The sequence below is a fragment of the Somniosus microcephalus genome, chromosome 5 (genome assembly GCF_052327205.1).
Source record: "Somniosus microcephalus isolate GS21.2 chromosome 5, FLI_Smic_1.0, whole genome shotgun sequence".
Classification (NCBI taxonomy): Eukaryota; Metazoa; Chordata; class Chondrichthyes; order Squaliformes; family Somniosidae; genus Somniosus; species Somniosus microcephalus.
Window position 1 is genome coordinate 12,401,388 of NC_140991.1, and position 24,577 is coordinate 12,425,964.

General features: G+C 45.0%; 2 protein-coding genes across 4 annotated transcripts in view; one reads left to right on the forward strand and one right to left on the reverse strand.

The window, feature by feature from the left end:
- Positions 1-6,053, forward strand: part of fbxl6 (F-box and leucine-rich repeat protein 6) — a 54,185-nt gene extending 48,132 nt beyond the window's left edge. For both annotated transcript variants that reach the window (XM_085987333.1, XM_085987332.1), the window contains exon 10: positions 273-6,053. In XM_085987333.1, coding sequence (XP_085843459.1) covers positions 273-456 — 184 coding nt within the window. In that variant the 3' untranslated portion in view covers positions 457-6,053. The remainder of the gene's footprint in view (positions 1-272) is intronic.
- Positions 6,054-8,109: 2,056 nt separating this feature from the next.
- The window catches only part of smpd5 (sphingomyelin phosphodiesterase 5), a 30,018-nt gene continuing 13,550 nt past the window's right edge, over positions 8,110-24,577 (reverse strand). For both annotated transcript variants that reach the window (XM_085987331.1, XM_085987330.1), the window contains 3 exons: positions 16,110-16,173; positions 13,049-13,208; positions 8,110-9,868 (listed from right to left, as the gene is read on the reverse strand). In XM_085987331.1, coding sequence (XP_085843457.1) covers positions 9,737-9,868; positions 13,049-13,208; positions 16,110-16,173 — 356 coding nt within the window. In that variant the 3' untranslated portion in view covers positions 8,110-9,736. The remainder of the gene's footprint in view (positions 9,869-13,048; positions 13,209-16,109; positions 16,174-24,577) is intronic.

The following is a 24,577-nucleotide window of genomic DNA, read 5'->3' on the forward strand; positions in this document are numbered from 1 at the left end:
GATGGGGTTAGATAGGAGGCTCGTGTGGAGCATAAACACCGGCATGGATCATTGGGCGAATGGCCTGATTGTGTGCTGTTCATTCTATGTAATTCAACCCATATTTCTCCTCCAGATGGTGAACAGTCTCCTGTGCAAGTGAAGCCTTCCTTTAGTAACTGTTATCTACCATAATTCTCAGGAAATATCTGACGCGATTTCTTGGCTGCTGTTTCTGGTCAGCGGAATAATGTTTGTTTTTTCTTTTTCTGTCCCTTGTCCCTCTCCTGCAGAGTGGTGGTGAGCAGCAGCCCCGAGCTGACCTACCTGAACCTGACGTCCTGCCGCTGCCTCCCCCGGGGGCTGAAGCGCATCTACCGAGGCCAGGATGAGATCTGCCAGTTTGTCAACCGGTTGCTGAGCAGCGTGGAGGACAGCAGCTCACCAGCGAATGCAGACCACAAGGGGAGGTTGTGAAGCAGGCGGTCCTGCTCACAGACAACAGCAAAGGCCCCAGTCAGATTGCAGATTCAAAGGGTGGCGTGACTGACTCACCTTCTTAAACGAAGTGTGTGTGTGTGTCCAGCTCGTTCCATGAAGTTCAAAGCACAATCAGTAAATAAAGCATAAACAATATCAACTGCACAACAGGGTGAGCTCGGTTTAGGCTGTACTCCAGGGTGAGCTCGGTTCAGGCTGTACTCCAGGGTGAGCTCGGTTCGGGCTGTACTCCAGGGTGAGCTCGGTTCAGGCTGTACTCCAGGGTGAGCTCGGTTCAGGCTGTACTCCAGGGTGAGCTCGGTTCGGGCTGTACTCCAGGGTGAGCTCGGTTCGGGCTGTACTCCAGGGTGAGCTCGGTTCGAGCTGTACTCCAGGGTGAGCTCGGTTCAGGCTGTACTCCAGGGTGAGCTCAGTTCGGGCTGTATTCCAGGGTGAGCTCGGTTCGGGCTGTACTCCAGGGTGAGCTCGGTTCGGGCTGTACTCCAGGGTGAGCTCGGTTCAGGCTGTACTCCAGGGTGAGCTCGGTTCAGGCTGTACTCCAGGGTGAGCTCGGTTCGGGCTGTACTCCAGGGTGAGCTCGGTTCAGGCTGTACTCCAGGGTGAGCTCGGTTCAGGCTGTACTCCAGGGTGAGCTCGGTTCAGGCTGTACTCCAGGGTGAGCTCGGTTTCTACCAGTATGCAAAAAAAGCCTAGCTACATAATTGTCAATAAAAATCATCACTGGACGATACCTTAAGCAGACTGGAGACAGGGATGTAATGCAGGTTAAGGTGCCTTGTAATGTTGAGAAAAAGATGTCGGGTAAATGTGATTTTTACAAAATCACTGGAGCAAGTGGGAACTCAGACAGGTTGGACTGTAAATAAAACCCATTTGAGCTGTAGAGTAAGGGCTCTTTTGCGATTACAGTGACCAGCGCAGTGAATGTGGTGGGTGAGCTCCTGTTTCTAAATACAGCGGGCAGGAAATTCTGGTTCACTATCCATAAATTGCTGAATGTAAACTGAGGCCCAATTTTGCAGCCCTACAAGCCCGTTGTACATTTTTACAATAACTTTTTAAATCGCCTGATCCGAACACTGTCGGGGAGATAAATGTCTAGTGCCTTAAGTGTTTTTCTGTACCCTCCCCCTCGGCCTATAGATTCCCCCAGCACCACATGCCACTGCAGCCCAGAGGCAGGAGAGTTACCCGTTCCAGGCCACTGTCAGAGCCACTTTTTAATGGGCATCTAGGCTGTAAACCAGCCGGGCGTTTTAATCGTCCTTCCCTATGAAGAAGTGCGTGGTCTCTCTCTCTCTCTCTCTCTCTCTCTGCAGCTTCTCCATAATGGCCTGTGGTCAGGAGTATGTTGGATGGGGATGAGTGGGTGCTGCTATACGCCTGGCATGGTGCATTCGAGCGCTGCTGTGCCCTGCAGCTGGCACTCTGGCAAACCTTTTAATACGGTCTGCGGGGTGACGAACATAAGAAGTAGGAGCAGGAGTAGGTCATACGGCCCCTTGGGCCTGCTCTGCCATTCAATAGGATCATGGCTGATCCGAATCTAGACTCACGTCCACTTCCCTGCCCTCTCCCCGTAACCCCTAATTCCCTTATCTGCTAGGAAACTGTATCTCCATTTTAAATTTATTTAATGTTGCAGCTTCCACAGCTCTCTGGGGTAGCAAATTCCATAGATTTACTACCCTCTGAGTGAAGAAGTTTCTCCTCATCTCAGTTTTGAAAGGGCAGCCCCTTATTCTAAGATTATGCCCCCTAGTTCTAGTCTCACCCATCAGTGGAAACATCCTCCCCGCATCCACCGGATCAAGCCCCCTCACAATCTTATATGTTTCGATAAGATCGCCTCTCATTCTTCTGAACTCCAATGAGTAGAGTCCCAACCTACTCAACCTTTCCTCATACGTCAACCCCCTCATCTCCGGAATCAACCGAGTGAACTTTCTCTGAACCGCCTCGAGAGCAAGTATATCTTTTCTTAAATATGGAAACCAAAACTGCACGCAGTATTCCAGGTGTGGCCTCACCAATACCCTGTATAACTGCAGCAAGACTTCCCTGTTTTTATACTCCATCCCCCTTGCAATAAAAGCCAAGATTCCATTGGCCTTCCTGATCACCTGCTGCACCTGTATACTAACTTTTTGTGTTTCATGCACCAGGACCCCCAGATCCCTTTGTACTGTAGCACTTTGCAGTTTCTCTCCATTTAGATAATAACTTGCTATTTGATTTTTTTCTGCCAAAGTGCATAACCTCATACTTTCCAACATTATATTGCATCTGCCAAATTTCTGCCCACTCACTTAGCCTGTCTATGTCCTTTTGCAGGTTTTTTATGTCCTCATTGCTTTCCCTCCCATCTTTGTATCGTCGGCAAACTTGGATATGTTGCACTCGGTCCCTTCCTCCAAATCGTTAATATAGATTGTAAAGAGTTGGGGTCCCAGCACTGACCCCTGCGGAACACCACTAGTTACTGATTGCCAGCCCGAGAATGAACCATTTATCCCAACTCTTTGTTTTCTGTTAGATAGCCAATCTTCCACCCATGCCAGTATATTACCCCCATCCCGTGATTTCTTATCTTGATCAGTAATCTTTTGTGTGGAACCTTGTCAAATGCCTTTTGGAAGTCCAAATACACTACATCCACTGGTTCCCCTTTATCCACCCTGTATGTTACATCTTCAAAGAATTCGAGCAAATTTGTCAAACATGACTTCCCCTTCATAAAACCATGCTGACTCTGTCCTATTAAATTATGTTTATCCAAATGCTCTGTTACTGTTTCCTTAATAATGGACTCCCAACATTTTGCCAACCACAGATGTTAGGCTAACTGGTCTATAGTTTCCAGTTTTTTGTCTACTTCCCTTCTTAAATAAGGGTGTTACATTAGCAGTTTTCCAATCTGCCGGGACCTTTCCTGAGTCCAGGGAGTTCTGGAAAATAATCACCAATGCATCCACAATCCCTACCGCCACTTCTCTCAAGACCCTAGGATGTAGGCCATCAGGTCCGGGGGATTTATCCGCCTTAAGTCCCATTACTTTACTGAGTACCATCTCCTTAGTGATTTTAATTGTCTTTAGCTCCTCCACCCCCCCATTGCCCCCTGTTTGTCGAGTGTTGGGATATTTTTAGTGTCCTTTACTGTAAAGACTGATACAAAATATTTGTTCAGCGTCTTTGCCATCTCCATGTTCCCCACCATTAGTTTCCCGGTCTCATCCTCTAAGGGACCAACGTTCACTTTAGCCACCCTTTTTCTTTTTATATAGCTGTAGAAACTCTTGCTATCTGTTTTTATATTTTTTGCTAGTTTACTTTCATAATCTATCTTCCCTTTCTTAATTAATCTTTTAGTTATTGTTTGCTGGCTTTTAAATGCTTCCCAATCTTTTATCCTCCCACTAGATTTGGCTACTTTATATGCCCTTGTTTTCAGTCGGATACTATCCTTTATTACTTTACTTAGCCATGGATGCCTGTCTTTTCTTTTACTCCCCTTTTTCCTCAGTGGAATATATTTATCTTGAAAGATGTGAAATATCTCCTTGAATGTAGACCACTGCTCTTGTACCGTCTTACACTTTAATCTGTTTTCCCAGTCCACTTTAGTCAATTCTACTCATACCTTCATAGTCTCCTTTATTTAAGCTCAGTATACTTGATGCCGTCCAGCATTGAGGTGTTTTGCAGAATCTGCCCAATAGTTTGCCCGTCTCCCACGCTGCTTGACATAACCATTCGGGACCCCAGACATATGGAAAGGCTGGTCTCCTAAAGCTGGGTGGCAGTGGCACCCAATAGATCTGTTCTTATCATTGAGAGTCTGGTTTAAAGTTGATGTTCAGTGAACCATTGAGACGAGATATTTTAAAAGTTTTGTGTTTTACCCGGGGGTCTCCGACTCGCCCACTGTATCTGGCAGAAGAGCCGCGGAAAGCCCAGGAGAATGGCGCCAGAGGCATTCCCACCATTTTCCTGTGATTCTTGCGGTTCTCCCAGCGGTTACAGTGAATGAGCGCAAGGACCCCTCACAGAAATTCAGTGTGTGTATAGAAACACAGAGGATCCTCGTCACTCAGTGCTCTTAGGCCAAATTATTAAAACAATAATTATTAAATTATTAAAATCCACGGAACTGGATTCTGAGTAAAATGTAATGGCGAGTAGCTGAAATTTCGTACTGTGTCCCCTTGATCTGACTCTAGCGTAGTCCTAGGTTTTAATCTTCTAAATGTGCGTTGTGGAAATGAGTTACTCCTTGTACAAGCTGTTGTGAGGTCCTTTATTTTGTCTCGGGGGCTCCTGCCATTTGTAACATAGTAGAAAGAACAAACTTGCATTTGTATTGCCTTTTATCACTTCTTGCAATATACAACAAATAGTTTTGAAATGTAGTCACTGTTATGTACTGAAAATAATAGAGCGTGAAGGGGCTGCCTACCCCAGCCCACTCTCCAGGGACCATGCACTTTGTACAATCCACAGGATCTCCCGAGGGAGACGAGCAACCAGCTCAAATCAGAACTTCAGGATATTCATCTGCCCTTAAACCTCTGCTCCATTCAACTTCTACCCTGTTGCTTGGTTGGCACTGCCGTGGTTCTAGCAGCAGATTATTTGGATGCCTGGTCTTTCCTTATCCTGAAACCCCGCAGCCCCACTCTTAAATAGAGGCTCATTCCTTTTCAATGGGTGCTAATCGACAAAGTGGTAATTGCATTTCCACATTAAAAGTGGAAGAGCAGAGGCCATTGATGTGAATACTTAAATCATGGTGTATTACTGAAAATATGAATTCACAATTGATGTTTTTTGTAGTGTTTGGGGGCTGTTGCAGCTTTCATTCTCAGGAAAAGCAAGGTAGCTTTCCGAGCTGGTTAAGGAAGTGAATAGCTGAGCAGCCTGGGTGCTCAGTTGGATCCCCCAGTCTATGCTGAGCTTAGCCTGGTTAGCGACATGGCTCCCATTACTGATCTCAGCGACCCCCCCGCTCCCGCTCACCCCTGGGATAAGGGAGAGTAAAATCTGCCTGGGATCTTCCCGCTCCAGCAACCCATGCAGGAACCTGGGCAAGGGTACTCTTTTTTATTTGGACCCAAAAAAAACCCAATTGGACTGTAAATAAACAAAAGTTCAACTAAAACTTAACAAATCAAATTAAAATTTGGTTTTCCGGGTTGATAATGCACACCGGTCGCGGAAATACTCAAGCGCGCCGGCGCCTGGGCAAGGGTAGGGCTGGACTTGGCAGTGGCCTCCCCTGCGATTCACTCACTGGAATCGTGTGTGGTGAATGGGCACATGGCTAAGAACGGTGGAGCTATAATCCCAGCAAGGAGTCGGTCCCTTCGAGAGGTGGGGGAGAAAGGGAAGAGCATGACAGACTGGGACTGTGCTCAGCAGCTGCTAAACCAGTGATTGGTGCTTTTACTATCTTGCAATACATCTATTTTATGAAAATGTTTTTTTGACTCCTATTGATAAAGTGGATGTATAAATAAATAACTGGAATACGTAAATGTGTATATATATGTAATTAAATATTTGCAACTTGAGTTTCATTCTTTCCATTGTAGTGTATCAGAATCACGACCAGTAGATTTAGCAGAACATGACTTGGCTACCATATAAAAAGACTTAATGGCCCCGAATTTGCAGTGGGTAATAACAGCAAACTAACAGCGTTCGCGTTATTGCCCCTCTGAAACTGACCGCAACTTCAGGATTTAGTGCATGCACATCTAAACGTGGAAATCCCAAAGTTGAGATCAGTCATTCACTGCTCCAATACTGGCTGTGTTTTATCCCACCCCGCCCACAAATAGCCGACAATCAGTGAAATCCGTGAAACAGACAAAGACTTGAGCCTTTCCGTGGTAATATTGCTGTTACATACCCCATTAAATGTTAAGTTTTGGTGGGATAAGTGTAACAGGTTTTAGCAGTGTATTGACCACTAAACAAATGTTATTGCCCTGAAAAAATGTTTTATTTGTGGAATGTCAAAATTCTCCATTATATAAAAAATTACAACTTTTAAAAAACTTAATTTTTTTAAAAGTTTGTTCATGATATTTCAGGTGCTACCTTATCCCAATGTGAGACTCCTAATCTTTGTTTTGCTCTAACATTTTTAAAAAATCTGGATAAAGCAGCTGTGGCTCAGTTGGTAGCACCCTCTCCTCCGAGTCAGAAGGTTGTGGGTTCAGGTCCCACTCCAGGGACTTTTGAGCACATAAAGCTAGGCTGAGGGAGCACTGCACTGTCAGAGATGCCGTCTTTTGTTTGAGACGTTAAACCGAGGCCCCTGTCTACTCTTTCAGGAGGATGTAAAAGATCCCCTGGCACTATTTTGAAGAGCAGGGGAGTTCTCCTTGGTGTCCTGGCCAATATTTATCCCTCAACCAACATCACTAAAACAGATTAACTGGTCATTATCACATTGCTGTTTGTGGGAGCTTGCTGTGCGCAAATTGGCTGCCACATTGCAACAGTGACTCCACTTCAAAAAGTACTTTATTGGCTATAAAGTGCTTTGAGATGTCCGGTGGTCGTTTCCTTTCCCCACAGCCCTGTAAATGTTTCCACTAGACAGTGCATTCCAAAACAAATATGTTAAATGCTAAACGACTGCTAAGAAAACTCCAGGAGAAATACTTCAGTCCAAAGGACCTTGAAGATACTCGATTGTAAAACTTTGCTCACAAGGTTGTGAACCCAACTCCACCACCAACTGTGCGACAGTCTGAGCAGGGAGTACAAGGTCAAAGATGGATGTAGCACAACAGATGGCTAAAGACCTGTCTGTGGCTAGACCCTCATTCAGTACCTGTTCCATTAAGAATGATTCACAGATTTATGATATAACAGGACTGCCATCTACTCCAATAATGTAAAGATGCCCAACTGTCACACAAAAATACATGTGCTGAGCAACAGATCTGAACACCCATGTCAGAGGGAAGATCCAGAGTGGATTATACAACTATAACAAGGATAGCCATCTCGCAACTGTGACCCTGGAAACTTGCCAACAGTACAGAAAGACAGGGAGAGATTGTACTGGGAATAATAGGAAAGTCAAAATTCCCAGAGTATGCACCAGTAAGCCTGACTCAGCCACTGATAATTGACAAGTTTCGTTCTCAGGGCTAGCTCTACACATTTCACTCGATCATTTGTAAAATCTCTTAGGCTGAGCCCAGACTAAATCCCAGTGTTGAGCTAAACAAGGTGAGCGAGTTACTTTGGCAGTGAGCAATTTTATGACTTTTGGTGCTCATCAGATTTCAGTATCAGCACCAAGTTCGCAGCTCAGGTACAAGGCAGAGGTACAGAGCTCATCCTACTCTGCCCCACAGCACCCTCTGCTGCACCAGGAGTGACATTTAGCTACTTCTCTCTCCCGTCATCCTCTGGCCACTCACTGAGCCCTGAATTGCCTGCTTGGAGTCTGTGCATTCTAGGGTTAAGACTGCCTAAAGGATCCCGAGCTCAAATGGATGGATGGTATAACAGTAAAGGAAAAGGACTTGCATTTACATGGCACCATTTACAACCTCAGGCCAGGTAGTGAAGTACTTTTTGTTTGAAGTGTAGTCACAGTTGTAATGTAGAGAAACGCAACAGCCAATTTGCACACAGCAAGGTCCCGAAAACAGAAATGACCAGATAATCAGTTTTTAGTAATGCTGGTTGAGATAAATATTGGGACACCATGGAGAACTCCCCTGCTCCTCTTTGAATAGTGCTGTGGAATCTTTTACATCCACCTGAGAGGACAGACCTCAGTTTAACATCTTGTGAAAAACAGCACCTCCCAACAGTGCAGCATTCCCTCAATACTGTATTGGAGGGTCAGCCTGGCTTATGTGCTCAAGTCTCTGGAATGGGACTTGAGCCCATGATCTACTGACTCAGGGGAGAGCGCTACCCACTGAGCCACAGAGACTAAAGGAGACTTTATGCCATCAGTCTAGAGCTGCATTTGTGAATTGAAAGGGCAGTGTCCAACAAACTCTCAACTGAGCGCATTATTTAAATTTGGATTCAGGTAACTTTCAGTCCAGATGGACTTGATATGTTATTAATATATCAGTCAGGAAAGAGAATGTTCAGTTTGAAGAGAAGGTATAGGTTTATTTATTCAACCCCCTCCCAGCTACTGCAAACACATGGGCATCTGAGAATATGGTCATTTTCAAATTCATTTTTGCAAAGAAAAGTTGGTGCAAAATGAAGCAAATGTAGCTGTAAATTCACAAACCAATAAACAAAGGGTAACGCTAGCTTGCTACCTCCGGCCAGGGTTGCCAACAATGTTCCCCATAATTTGTTTTGGCCTGTGCGGCCCATTCAAAAGTCGCATCCATTTTTTTTGTCAATTTAAAATCCGGCTCACTGGCTGCGCGGGACCCCTGGAGCACTGCGCGGCTGCCCAGCGTAAATGGAACATTGGCTGCCAACCCTCCAGGCTTGTCCTGAAGTCTTCAGGAATTAAAGATTAATCTCCTGGACACTTATGAGAGCAACACAGGAGAAAAAACATAGGAGCATTAAAAAAAGTGTTTTAACACTTAAATTTAGTAGTTATCAAAATATTGGAGATGGGGGAAGAAGTCCTCCAGGAATATGTCCTACCAGAGTTGGCAACTCGATCACTGGGACATGGGTTCAAATCCAGCCCGGACTGATGGGATGGAAGTTTTCTTCACTTGCGAGTGTCCAATGAGATTGTCTTAAATAGCAGGAATGGGCCGGCAGCACAGAACTGACTCATTTGGCAATATATTGGTAATCTTACTTAGAAGGGTCACAGTACGGTAAGTGTGGGAAATGCAAAAAAAAAAAAAAAAAAATCACACTGGGACGCCTGGAGTTGGAGCTAAGGTCTCTGATTGGCACAGAGTGGATGGGAGCTTCGCTCTGCATCTAACCATGCAGCACTTGATCCTGGAGTGTTCAAGACGGAGTCCCAGTGTCTGACATGGAGCGCGCTCCATTCTCCAGCATCAACATCCCTCCTCTTGATAAGCACAAAATATCATAAAGAGAGATCTCTGAAGAATCACATTTCCTCTTCTGGACAGACTTTAGAATTTCTCAGGAGTTTTATTCATAATTTATATTTTTAAAAATAGTGTCAGTTCAAAGATATTCTTTTGTACACTTTCTGAAGCTTTTGGCACTTATTACAGTCAGTCTCGTTAGTGTGAGGTGGGGGGGGGGGGTGGAGAAATCAAAGTTCATCAAGGTCGTGATTCACATCATCGCCTTCCTCTGTTGCCATGGAAATGAAGAGCCTCATTCCGACAGGAAGGTGGTCAGTCAGCCCAGCCAGCTGAGTAATAAAGGTGAACTCCTCCAGCTCCTATCATGGAGAACAAATACATTAGCATAATCACTGCAGGAATAAATCAGGATAATTACCCACCATTACAAATACATTAAGATAATAATCACCCACCGCCATGAATAAATTAGGATAATCAAAACAATTTACTGACATTTATTGCCGAAAGAATGAAATGCGAGTGGGTGGGCATTATAACATTTGGGAAAAAAAAGGAAAGCTAAGGGTCCTCCAGATGACTCAATTGAGAGTGCATAACCTAATGTAGAACTGAGTCACAGAGAGCTGGAAAGATCCCTGGTTCAATTCAGTCAGTCTGAGCTGGGAAGCTACAACTTCCTTCAGCAGCGGAGGGTGTGGAGAGCAAAAAGCGAATCAAGAGTCGGAACTTTGGCCGTCCAGCGACTGCCGCTGGAAAGTGAGCGCGCACACCAGGCTCCGATGTGAAAGGTCTCGCTGCATCGCTAACTCTCACTGCTCTCTGAAGTGGCCGAGCAAACCACTCCGATGTAGGAGCAACCGTTCTGGGGTGGCTTTACTTGTGTTGTACACATCCAGAATATAACCAGTGGTTCAGAAACCAGTGTTTCTCATTCCCTACTCATCATTGAGAATAAATCGTGACCGATTAAGATCGTTACAGCAACAACAACTTGTATTTATATAGCACCTGTAACATAGTAAAACATCCCAAGGCACTTCACAAGAGGAATTATAGAACAAACTTTTACACCCAGCCACATAAGAGGATATTGGGACAGGTGACCAAAAGCATGGTCAAATAGGTAGATTTTAGGAAGCGTGTTAAAGGAGGAGAGAGTTAGGGAGGGAATTCCAGAGCTTAACGGTGACTCAACCGTGGCCAACAAGGGAAATTAGGGATAGCATAAGATCCAAGGAGAGGACATATAAATTGGCCAGAAAAAGCAGTAAACCCGAGGATTGGGAGCAGTTTAGGATTCAACAAAGGAGGACAAAGGGATTAATTAAGAAGGGGAAAATTGAATGAGTGTAAGCTTGCAGGGAACATAAAAAAAACTGACTGTAAAAGCTTTTATAGATATGTGAAGAGAAAAAGATTGGTGAAGTCAAGCGTAGGTCCCTTGCAGTCAGAATCAGGGGAATTTATAATGGGAAACAAAGAAATGGCAGACCAATTAAATACATACTTTGGTTCTGTCTTCACAAAGGAGGACACAAATAACCTTCCAGAGATGCCAGGGAACATAGGGTCTGATGAAAGGGAGGAACTGAAAGAAATCAGTATTTGTAGGGAAATGGTGTTGGGGAAATTGATGGGATTGAAGGCCAATAAATCCCCAGGGCCTGATAATCTACATCCTAGGGTACTTAAGGAAGTGGCCCTAGAAATAGTAAATGCATTGCTGATCATCTTCCAACATTCGATGGAATCTGGAACAGTACCCATGGATTGGAGGGTAGCTAATGTTACCCCATTATTCAAAAAAGGTGGTAGAGAGAAAACGGGGAATTACAGACCGGTAAGCCTGACATCGGTAGTGGGGAAAATGCTAGAGTCCATTATAAAAGATGTAATAGCAGAGCACTTGGAAAACAGTGACGGGATCGGACAAAGTCAACATGGATTTACAAAAGGTAAATCGTGCTTGACTAATCTACTGGAATTTTGAGGATGTAACTGGTAAAATAGATAAGGGAGAACCAGTTGATGTGGTGTATTTGGACTTTCAGAAGGCTTTTGATAAGGTCCCGCATAAGAGATTAGCGTGTAAAGTTAAGGCACATGGGATTGGGGGCAAGGTATTGACTTGGATAGAGAACTGGTTGGCAGACAGAAAGCAAAGAGTTGGAATAAACGGGTCTTTTTCCGAGAGGCAGGCAGTGACTAGTGGGGTACTGCAGGGATCGGTCCTTGGGCCCCAGCTATTCACAATATATATTAATGATCTAGACAAGGGAACTAGATGTAATGTCTCCAAATTTGCAGACGACACAAAGCTGGGTGGGCGTGTGTGCTGTGAGGAGGATGCCGAGAAACTCCAGGATGATTTGGACAGGTTGGGTGATTGGGCAGAAGCATGGCAGATGCCATATAACGTGGATAAATGTGAGGTTATCCACTTTGGTGGCAAAAACAGGAAGGCAGATTATTATCCGAGTGGCAATAGATTGGGAGAAGAAGTGGTGCAACGAGACCTGGGTGTCCTTGTGCACCAGTCACTGAAGGTAAGCATGCAGGTGCAGCAGGCGGTTAAGAAGGCAAATGGTATGTTGGCCTTCGTAGCGAGAGGGTTTGAGTACAAGAACAAGGATGTCTTGTTGCAGTTGTACAGGGCCTCGGTGAGACCACATCTTGGTATTGTGTGCAGTTTTGGTCGCCTTATCTGAGGAAGGATGTTCTTGCCATGGAAGGAGTTCAGCGAAGATTCACCAGGCTGATACCTGGGATGGCAGGAATGACGTATGAGGAGAGATTGGGTCGATTGGGCTTATACTCGCTGGAGTTTAGAAGAATGAGAGGGGATCTCATTGAAACTTATAAAATTCTGACAGGACTGGACAGACTAGATGCAGGAAGGATGTTCCAGATGGTCAGGGAGTCCAGAACCAGGGGTCACAGTCTAAGGATAAGGGGTAGGCCATTTAGGACGGAAATGAGGAAGAATTTCTTCACCGAGAGAGTGGTGAACCTGTGGAATTCTCTACCACAGAAGGCAGTGGAGGCCAATTCATTAAATATATTCAAGAAGGAGTTGGATATATTTCTTAAGGCTAAAGGGATCCAGGGGTATGGGGAGAAAGCAGGGACCGGGTACTGAATTTGGATGATCAGCCATGATCGCATTGAATGGCGGAGCAGGCTCGAGGGGCCGAATGGCCGACTCGTGCTCCTATCTTTCTATGTTTCTATGTTTTTTAGGGCCTAGGCAGCTGAAGGCACGGCTGCCAATGGTGGAGTGATTAATATGTGGGATCCGCAAGAGGCCAGAATTGGAGGAATGCAAAGATCTAAGGGTTGTAGGGCTGGAAGAGGTTAGAGAGATAGGGAGGGGCGAGACCATGGAGGGATTCGAACACAAGGATGAGAATTTTAAAGAAATAAATAAAATAAATAGAGGTGTTGCCAGACTGGGAGCCAATGTAGGTCAGTGAGCACAGGGGCAATGGGAGACTGGGACTTGGATACAGGAGTTCGGATCTGGGCAGCACACTCACAGTGGTCACTTCCTTTGCGACAGTGTCTTCCCGATACAGCAAGTAATCAATCCTGCGTCCGCCTCCCACAGTCCCGGACTCTGCGCTGTCAGTGGTGTTGATAGCGGGGTTAACGGGGAATGCCATGTATTGTTTCCTCAATTCATCAATCTCCAAGGCCCTGAAAGGATTGAAAACAGTTACGCGTTTTAAACCTGGGATTATTCTAGTGTAAAAAAGCAAAATACTGCAGATGCTAGAAATCTGAAATAAAAACAGAAAATGCTGGAAATACTCAGCAGGTCTGCCAGTATCTGTGGTGAGATAAACAGAGTGAACGTTTCAGGTCGATGACCCTTTTATTCTAAGTGCACAATTATTCTAGCGTTTTTGACTCAACTACTTATTGCAGATATCTCCTGATCTTTCAGACAAGAGGGAGACACACAGACAAAAAAAAGACATGTCAGCTACTCTATTTATAGGAAGATCTCAAAGTGCTTCATGCACAATGATTTATTTGAAGTGCAGTACCTATGAGGTAGGTAACCTATTCAGAATAATGAAAAGAAAGGACTTGCATTTATAGCACCTTTCATGACTTCAGGACGTCCTGAAGCGCTTTAGAACCAATGAAGTACTTTTTGAAGTGTAGACACTGTTGTAATGTAGGAAATGTGGCAGCAAATTTATGCACAGCAAGGTTCCACAAACAGCAATGTGATAAATGACCAGATCATCTGTTTTAAGTATTAACATAAGAACATAAGAAATAGGAGCAGGAATAGCCCCTCGAGCCTGCTCCGCCATTCAGTAAGATCGTGGCTGATCTTGGGCTCAAAGCCACTTTCCCGACCGCTCCCCATAACCCTTCACTCCCTTATCTTGCAAAAATCTGTCAATCTCCACCTTAAATGTATTTAATGACCCAGCCTCCACAGCTCTCTGGGGCAGAGAATTCCACAGATTTACAACCCTCAGAAGAAATTCCTCCTCATCTCAGTTCTAAAAGGGCGACCCTTTATTCTGAAACTATGCCCCCGAGTTCTAGATTTCCCCATGAGGGGAAACATCCTCTCTGCATCTACCTTGTCGAGTCCCCTCAGTATCTTATATGTTTCAATAAGATCACCTCTCATTCTTCTAAATTCCAATGAGTATAGGCCCAGCCTGCTCAACCTTTCTTCATAAGTCAACCCCCTCATCTCTGGAATTAACCTAGTGAATCGTCTCTGAACTGCCTCCAATGCAAGTATATCCTTCCTTAAATAAGGAGACCAAAACTGTTCGCTGTACTCCAGGTGTGGTCTCACCAGCGCCCTGTACAGTTGTAGCAGGACTTTCCTGATTTTATACTCCAACCCCCTTGAAATAAAGACCAACATTCCATTTGCCTTTTTATTACTTGTTGTACCTGCATGCTAACTTTTTGTGTTTCATGCACAAGGACCCCCAGGTCCCTCTGAACTGTAGCATTTTGTAATCGCTCTCCATTTAAATAATAATTTGCTTTTTTATTTTTCCTGCCAAAGTAGATAACCTCGCACTTTCCCACATTATACTCCATTTGCCAAATGTTTGCCCACTCACTTAGCCTGTCTATATCCCTTTGCAGGTTCTTCGAGTCCTCTGCACAACTTGCTTTCCCACCCATCTTTGTATCATCTGCAAATTTGGCTACATTACACTCGGTCCCTTCATCCAAGTCATTAATGTAGATTGTAAATAGTTGTGGCCCCAGCACCGATCCCTGTGGCACCCCACTAGTTACCTTTGGCCAACCGGAAAATGACCCATTTATCCCGACTCTCTGCTTTCTGTTAGTTAGCCAATTCTCTATCCACGCTAATATATTACCCCCAACTCTGTGAGCTCTTATCTTATGCAGTAACCTTTTATGTGGCACCTTATCGAATGCCTTCTGGAAATCTAAATACACCACATCCACTGGCTCACCTCTGTCCACCCTGCTCGTTATCTCCTCAAAAGAACTCCAGCAAATTTGTTAAACATGATTTCCCTTTCATAAAATCATGCTAACTCTGCTTGACTGCATTATGATTTTTCAAATGCCCTGCTACTGCTTCCTTAATCAAGGACTCCAGCATTTTCCCAACGACAGATGTTAGGCTAACTAGTCTATAGTTTCCTGCTTTCTCTCTCCCTCCTTTCTTAAATAGGGGTGTTACATTTGTGGTTTTCCAATCCACTGGGACCTCTCCAGAGTCCAGGGAATTTTGGTATATTGCAACCAATGCATCCACTATCTCTGCAACCACTTCTTTTAAGGCCCTGGGATGCAGGCCATCTGGTCCAGGGGACTTGTCATCTTTTAGTCCCATTATTTTACCAAGTACTATTTCTTTAGTTCCCCCCTCCCTGTGGCCCCTTGATTATCCATTATTGGGATGTTAGTGTCTTCTACCTTGAAGACAGATACAAAATATTTGTTCAGAGTCTCTGCCATTTCCCCGTTCCCCATTATTAATTCCCCAGTCTCACCCTCTAAGGGACCAACGTTTACTTTAGCTACCCTCTTCCTTTTTATATACCTGTAGAAGCTCTTGCTATCTGTTTTAATGTTTCTTGCCAGTTTATTCTCATAATTGATCTTCTCTATTATTTTTTTCATCATCATTTGCTGGTTTAAAAAAAATTCCCAATCCTCTGGTCTCCCACCAATCTTGGCAACATTGTATGCCTTCATTTTCAATTTGATACCATCCTTTACTTCCTTATTGGTTGAGGAGGAAGTGTTGGTTAAGGGATAAATGTTGGCCAGGGCACCGGGGAGAACTCTTGTTCAAAATAGTGCCGTGGGAGCCTTTCCGTTCACCAGAGAGGGGCAGACGGGGCCTCGGTTTAACGTCTCATTCAAAAGATAACACCTCCAACAGTGCAGCACTCCCTCAGTACTGCACTGGGAGTGTCAGCCTGGATTATGTGCACAGTCTCTGGTGTGGGGCTTGACTCAGACGAGAGTGCTATTCACTGAGCCACAGCTGACACTCAAGTGCTGGGAACTTTGCAGTTGGGCCCAGTTCTGCTATTTATGCTCCCCCTCTCGCTTGTCCATACTTACCGCTGCAAGTTTTCTGGGCTGATCACTGGCTCTTCATACATGGTTCTTTGCTCTAACAGAGTACCTAAAAAGCAGATGGGACAAGCTTCTTAATACAAGTGTATCCTTATGGGCCACAAGATGTTCCCTTTCATCCAGTTGCCTCTTTTGAGCATCTGCCATTCGACTTCTGATGTACGAATGACTTGAATGGCAATAACAGGATCGTGCATTGGAAGTGCCCAAGAACGGTCAGTCCACCAGCATGAACAGGTTTGGGGTGCCAATTGCCCCTGGAGGTTCCCTGGGTTGGATCTACTGAATACGAGAAAAAGCCTGGTCAGACCCTTACCGAAGTGTTCCAAAACTAGCTAGCATCATTTTTACCCTCTTACAGGAACTTAGGAACAGGAGGAGGCCATTCAGCCCCTCGAGCCTACACCGCCATTCAATTAGATCATGGCTGATCTGTATCTTAACTCCATCTACCCGCCTTGGTTCCGTAACCCTTAATACCCTTGCCTAACAAAAAAAATCAATCTCAGTTTTCACATTTTGAATGGACTCCCAGCCTCAACAGCTTTTTGGGGGAGACAGTTTCAGACACCAGGCCCATCTCTATCCCTTGTTGATTCCAAGATCCATCCCTTTAATCCCTTTCTTTTTTTAAGTGCTTCAACTGACTCCAATTTATTTGGGGGGGTGGGGGGGGAAGTGTGAGGCAGACTAGGAGGGGCTTGAAATGCATGTGCATAAATGCACGGAGCGTGGTAAATAAGGTTGGTGAACTACAGGCACAAGTAGCCACATGGGATTATAATAGTGGCAATAACAGGAGAGCTTGCTCATAAAAGGGGAGGAATGGGCACTTAAAATTCCTGGCTACAATGTATTCAGGAAAGATAGGGAAGGAAAGGGAAAGGAAGATGTATAAAAGTTAGGGTAGAGTGGTGGTGCACGATGGGCATTTGGTTCTATATAAAAATGGTCAGGAGAGGCAGTGTACAGCATTACCTCACAATCACGTGACTGGGCTGGCTACAAAATATAATCAAGTACATAGAAATGCAAATGCTGCAAGACAAAGGGGATGCTGAAGATGTATAACCGCCCTAGAAACCAGACGGCCTAACAATATCCCAAGGACATGAAGTAGATCAGGAAGCAGACACGAAGTCAACGATTCTTGGGACTAGGACAAAGGGCCAGTAAACAAATGCTAATAAGAACGAAATTATGTTATAACGCAGAACATTCTAGAAGGTAGGCGGGAACAATGTACAGCACATCAAACTGTATGTATAAATATCTACTAACTGCTGTAACAATTCGGAGAAGCTTGACAAAGGCGGAAGCAGGCTGTCCCCCCACTGGTGGCCGCCCCATCGGTGAGAATAAAGGCTGTTTGGACCCTCGATCTGACTTGTGTTGAGTGATTTAAAATTACCCCACAACAATTGGCGTAGTCGGCAGGATCTGGCAGCGGACAGCAGACGGAAGCATGTCAACCACGTGAGTACGTTTAAAATGACCATGCATAGTTAGGACAAAGTAGAAGTCTGCTACGTGTCGGCTGCCCGAGAGATCCGAATCCGCAGGTCTGAACGAGACTCCACGCAGCCTATGGATAACAACCCCAGGTGAAACGATTCGACTCTTACTAATACTGTGTTATCTAGATTGGTAACGTAGAGTAACGGTGCAAGTCGGTATAAGTTGCAAGTATCTGTCCCACTCGGGAGGAGTCTTGGAAAAAGAGATACACCTTGGACAACAAATAGCCATGGGGGATAGAGATGGATTGGGGACCAAAGAGTCCCTGACTGAATATGTGGCCAAGAAGAATAAGCCAGAATGCTAGCAAGTAATTGGGATCCCAACGCTGCCCCGCCAAACAAAGGATGGTGGGAGGGCGAAAAGAAAAACAAAGAGAAGGCAGTGATAATAATAACCCGATCGTATTGCGAACGAATTAAGAGAGCTAATGAATTCATAATAGCCCAGAAAAAGGAAAAATAATAAGGATGTCGAAGGATTAGTACGAGCAAAAATGCCAGAAGATAAATGGGAACTGGCCACAGCACGGTGGCATAGTGGTTAGCACTGTTGCCTCACAGCGCCAGGGACCCGGGTTCGAATCCGGCCTCGGGTGACTGTGCAAACTCCACACAGACATTCTCCCCGTGTTTGTGTGGGTTTCCTCCGGGTGCTCCGGTTTCCTCCCACAGTCCAAAGATGTGCGGGTTAGTTTGATTGGCTATGATAAATTGACCCTTAGTGTTAGGGGGGATTAAATACGTGGGGTTACGGGGATAGGGTGGGATATGTGTTGGTGTAGGGGTTATGGGGATCGGGTGGGACATGTGTCGGTGCAGGCTCGATGGGCCAAAATGGCCTCTATCTGCACTGTGGGGTTTCTGTGATATTACCACAGAATCACAGAGATGGCACATGGTGCGAGGGCGTATCACCCACCCCGGCACAGCGTGAGGCAGATTACACAGCCTTTAAAGGTGCAGTGTCCCTCGTGTTCGGCACGGTCCCCATAAACTGGGGACTAAATGGGGGTAACAGAACAAAGGAGAATCGGCTAGTGAATATGGGGAAAGGAAATTCCAGAGCTTCCAAGCACATTCAGGAATAATGGCAGGCCTTACCAGAGACAATATAGCCTTTAAAAAAAATGTTCAAGGGTTAGGCCCCGCTCACCAAACCAAAGCTGAAAACCGGACTAGTGACTATGCAAAATTATGATGAACTGATACGGTGGGATACCGAGGTAGACAATATGCAGAAAAGCAAACTAGCTGCCGCAAATCAAGTAGGGGCGGTGGATAAGTTTGAAATCTGCTTTAATTGCAACCAACAGGCAGCAAGATTGCAATGCGCCGCGGAAGGATAAACGGAGAATGCAGTGCAGAAACTGTAATAAAATGGGACACGAGACAAAGGACTGTTAGGCTCAGGGAGGAGGTAGCGAGGGAACAGCAGGCCATTAGAGACCAGGAGAACAAGTCAGCCGAGCCGACAGAACCGCCACCGAAGGTGGGGGACTCAGTGATGGTCCAGGCACTGCCAGGGCAACCAGGGTTCGCCCCGCAGTGGACAGGACCCTATGAAGTGATAATGATCAGTGATACGTGTGCATGTGTGGATATGAATGGTAAAGGATGGTGGAAACACTGGTCCCAGCTTAAAAAATATAGTGCATAAGAAACTACTTTAATAGGTGGCCACTAACTCTTGGTGACGACCAAGACCACATTCTGTTCCCACAGATAAACCACCACGATGGAGTTACTACTGATACTTGCTGTAGCTTTAACTTTAACCAGCAACAGAGGGAGGCACAGGCACACGCTGCTGTGGCAACGGGACGCTCGTACACCAAACACCAATGTGCAGTCCCTGCGCAGAGGTCTGCCTCGAGGGCTGGAACGAGACCGAGTGCCAGCGGTTGGCCTGCTAGAAGAAGGGCGATACCACACTAGTGCTGGCTCTACCCGGAAACCCTGAAAACAAGCAGACACCCTGCAGGGGGTGGAGCAGGAGAAAATCCCTGGCGGAAGGTCTGCAAGCCAAACACAACAACTACCCCAGCTCCTACAGCATCATCTACAACAAGACCAACGACGTTACAAACCACAGCCGCCACCACCACGCCAAAACCCATGGAATGGCCAGTCACCCCCAGCACCAAAAGGAGGACTGGTATTGGTGGACAATGGCAGAATATAATATGATAACGTGCGCCATGAGCTTGTACCGGTGGTATTGAATTTGTCAACAATATATCCATCGTGCTGTAGCCCACAAGCCCAGCGGTTGTATAAAAAACCGGATACAAAATGTTACAGACTAAGCTTCCCAGGCGTCGGGAACGCGGAGAAGGAGGGTTAGATAGAAAAGAAGTGTGCTAGGAGATACGGGAGCAGTATTTAACACAGGGACATCACTAGTTAATGCCTTAGACATCGAGGCAGTAGATAGGGAACTCGAAAGTCTGAGTGAAAAACTGAAACAGGTATTGAAGCAGAAACACGGAGGCTCAACAAGAGTGTCAGCTGGGGACCCACACGGTGGAAACCCTATTGGGAATTACCCATATCCTAGAAACCCACGCAAAAACCACTAACTGTCTAATAAATGCCGTTGAGTATAATGAAGGGCAAACTAAGGCGGAAATGTTGCGTCACGCTTATGGGTCATGGACAACAGGCCAAGTCCATGCTAACATGAACCAGTTACATCAGGGGGAGGTCCCCTGCTGGATAAGCAACAAGAAATTGAAAGACTTGGCCAGTAGCTCAGGCAACATGATGGCATGTCAATTACGAGGCCTGATCCAAGTATATCCTACGGACACAAACTGTACAACTAACCTCCCACAATACCTCGGGTTGGTTATGGTGATACCGGTAATGACCAACGACCAAGCATCCTATCCCCTGTACCGGGTAGAAAATATCGGGGTGAATCAGGGAAAGGCCCATGTAAGGTATGACCCAACCCGTAGCTGTGCCACAAAAAAGGAACCAACGCCTGGCAGAGGAGAAATACTGGTAGGGATATCTCTGACAGGATGCAAAGAATATGAAAACATAGTAATGTGCCCGCACCCAGTAGGGGCTGGAGAACAGGCACGATGTGGATTCAGTAAGACTACAAATTGTACTGTAGAAATCTCTCAGGCTCGATTCGAGCCAACTCGGCGTTGCATACCGGGGCAGAGAAGAATACTGTGTGATCACAAAAGAGAAACAGTAGTTATGGGCCTCTTGTGCTTAATCGACAATGCAAGCTTCAGTGTCTACCCCCGAACTCCTGTGACAATTGGGCACCAGCATTTAGTGCTATCCGGCACCCATGGGACCGAGCTGCTGCCGTTGCCTAAAAAGTGCCGTACTCTCCAGAGTTAATGTTGAGAGATACGGAGATTCTTATCTCCGTATTTGACAACAAACACTGTTGCTTAGCAACAGCTTCTAAACACTCGGGTGTGGCCCTAAAGCTCTGTAGCTGAAGCTGTTGCTATAGCTACAGACCATGCACAGCTTGACTGTTCAAACAAAGCAAAAAAAAAAAAAAGAATAAAAAACGGCTGCTGATTTTTGCCGGTGGCTCCAGATTGCCGGATAGCTCACCTCCGGATAGCACAAAGTTTCCTGTACAAGAGAACACGAGTATCCCTCAATGCCACAGAAAACATTAAAGGGGAATTACGAAATTACATAATACCTGAAGGACCTAAAATCCCAGAAATCTCAGAGCACTTAACTGAGATTAACCACAAACCAGACAATATGGTTAAGCAGTATCACAAGTTAGTGGAAAATCAAGAAAACGGAGGGAGATCAAAAAATTGGACAACGCTCCATGGTATGAAACAATCTGGAATTGGGGCCTAAATGTGCAGGTACACCCTTGGATAAGAATATCACACATACTGGGATACCTACAAGTGATAGTCATGACCCGTTATTAAACTGCTGTCGCAAATGTAGATAGCAAAAGGTAGAGACACTAGTAAGAGCCATGAAAAAGGCGGAAAATGGGGAACATGAGAATCTAAATCAGTTGTAAGTACCCGTATGGCCACCTTGGGCCAGCGTGGCCAAGGGCCAAAAGGGGGGAATGAAAAGGGGAAAGATGATGTATAAAAGTTAGCGTAGAGTGGTGGTGCATGATGGGGATTTGGTTCTATATAAAAATGGTCAGGAGAGGCAGTGTACAGCATTACCTCACAATCACGTGACTGGGCTGCTACAAAATATAATCAAGAACATAGAAATGCAAATGTAGCAAGACAAAGGGGATGCTGAAGATGTGTAACCGCCCTAGAAACCAGACAGCCTAACAATACCCCAAGGACATGAAGTAGATCAGGAAGCAGACATGAAGTTAACGATTCTTGGGACTAGGACAAAGGGCCAGTAAACAAATGCTAATAAGAACGAAATTATGTTATAACACAGAACATTCTGAAAGGTAGGTGGGAACAATGTATAGCACATCAAATTGTATGTATAAATAAATATCTACTAACTGCTGTAACAATTCGGAGAAGCTTGACGAAGGCGGAAGCAGGCTGTCTCCTCTCCAGTGGCCGCCCCATCGGTGCAAATAAAGGCTGTTTGGACCCTCGATCTCAGACTTATGTTGAGTGATTTGAAATTATTCCACAACAGGGAAGGAAAAAAAGGAGGGGGGATGGCAGTATTGATCAAAGATACTGTTACAGCACTAGAAAGAGATGATGTACTTGACGGTTGAAAGACTGAATCTATTTGGATAGAATTAAGGAATAGTGACGCTGCTGGGTTACTATAGGCAACCAAACAGTGGGAAGAAGATAGTGGAGCCAATTTGCAGGCAAATTGCAGAAAGATACAAGAACTTTAGAGTAGTGATAATTGGGGACTTCAATTATCTTCATATAGACTGGGATAGTGACAATGTAAAGGGCAAAGAGCTGGATCTGGTTCAGGGGGAATCAAGTGGGGCAAGGGATCATGTTTCAGTGGGGGAGCATTTGGGAAACAGTGATCACAATATTAGGTTCAGCGTAGTTATGGAAAAGAACAAGGAAAAATTAAACGTGAAAATACTCAACTGGAGGAAGGCTAATTTCAGTGAGTTGAAAAGGGATCCGGCTCAGGTTGATTGGAGTCAAAGACTGGCAGATAAAACAGTAAATGAGCATTGGAGGCCTTCAAAGAGGAGATAGTTTGGGTACGGACTAGACACATTCCCACGAGAGTATCCAAAGCTAGAGCTCCCTGGATGACTGAAGATAGAGAGATTAAAATGAAACAGAAAAAAGGAGGCTTATTCAGTAGCGAACCAAGCTGAATACAAAAAGAACAGAGGAGAACTGAAAAAGGAAATAAGAGGGGCAAAGGAAGAGTATGAGAATAGATTAGCGGCCAACATAAAAGGGAACCCAGAAGTCTTTTATAAACATATATAAATAGTAAAAGGGTAGTCAAAGGAGGGAGGGGCCGATTAAGAACCAAAAAGGAGATCTTCTTGTGGAGGCAGAGAGGATGGGTGAGGTACTAAATGAATACAGGAAACTTTGGTTTATCCGGAGGTTAACTGTCCGGAATGCTCGATCCACCGGCAAAAATCAGGAGCCGTTTCGTTAGTTTTTTTTTCTTTTCGTGGCTTTTTTTTCCCACCAGTCAGGCTCTGCAAGGTCTCGCTGAAGCTGTTGCTAAGCTACAGAGATGCTTGCAAGGTACGGCTGACTGTTTAGAAGCTGTCAACAGGGTTTGTTGATTCACACGGAGCTGAAAAGCTCCGTATGTTTCAACATTAGCGCTGGTTTGTCCGGCAGTTTTGATGGGACGGCAACAGCTCCGTCCCGTCGGTGCCGGATAGCACAAAGTTTCCTGTATTTTGCATCTGTCTTCACTAAAGAAGAGGATGCTGCCAATGTCACAGTAAAGGAGGAGGTAGTCGATAAATTGGTTAGGTTAAAAATAGATAAAGATGTACTTAAAAGGTTGGTAGCACTCAAAGTAGAAAAGTCACCCGGTCCGAATGGGATGCATCCTAAGTTGCTGAGGGAAGTAAAGGTGGAAATTGTGGAGGCTCTGGCCACAATCTTCCAATCCTCCTTAGATATGGGAGTGGTACACCTCTGTTCAAAAAAGGGGGAGAGGGATAAACTACAGGCCAGTCAACTTAGGGAACTTTTACAGGTAATAATCAGGATAAAATTAATTGGCACTTCGAAAATTATGGGTTAATAAATGAAAGTCAGCATGGATTTGTTAAAGGCAAATCGTGTTTGACTAACTTGATTAAGAGTTCTTTGGTGAAGTAATGGAGAGGGTTGATGAGGATATATATATATATATATATATATATATATACTTTCAAAAGGCCTTTAATAAAGTACCACATAATAGACTTGTTAGCAAAATTGAAGCCTGATTAAAACTGCAATTGTTCCCTGGATACCAAATTTGCTCATGCACAGAGAGCAGAGAGTAGTGGTGAACGGTTGTTTATTGGACTGGAGGGAAGTATACTGTGGTGTTTCCCAAGGGGTCGATATTAGCACCACTGCTCTTTTTGATATATATTAATGACCTGGACTTGGGTATATAGGGCATAAATTCAAAGTGTGCAGATGACAAAATTTGGAAATGTAGTAAGCAGCAAGGAGAATAGTAACAGACTTTAGAAGGACATAGACAGACTGGTGAAATGGGCAGACATGTGGCAGATGGAATTTAATGCAGAGAAGTGTGAAGTGATACATTTTGGTAGGAAGAATGAGGAGAGGCAATATAAACTAAAGGGTACAATTTTAAAGGGGATACATGAACTGAGAGACCTGGGGTGGACATACACAAGTCTTTGAAGGTGGCAGGACAAGTTGAGAAGGCTGTTACTTTAGGAAGGATATCAAGGCATTAGAGAGGGCGCAGAGGAGATTTACTAGAATGGTACCAGGGATGAAAGACTGTAGTTATGTG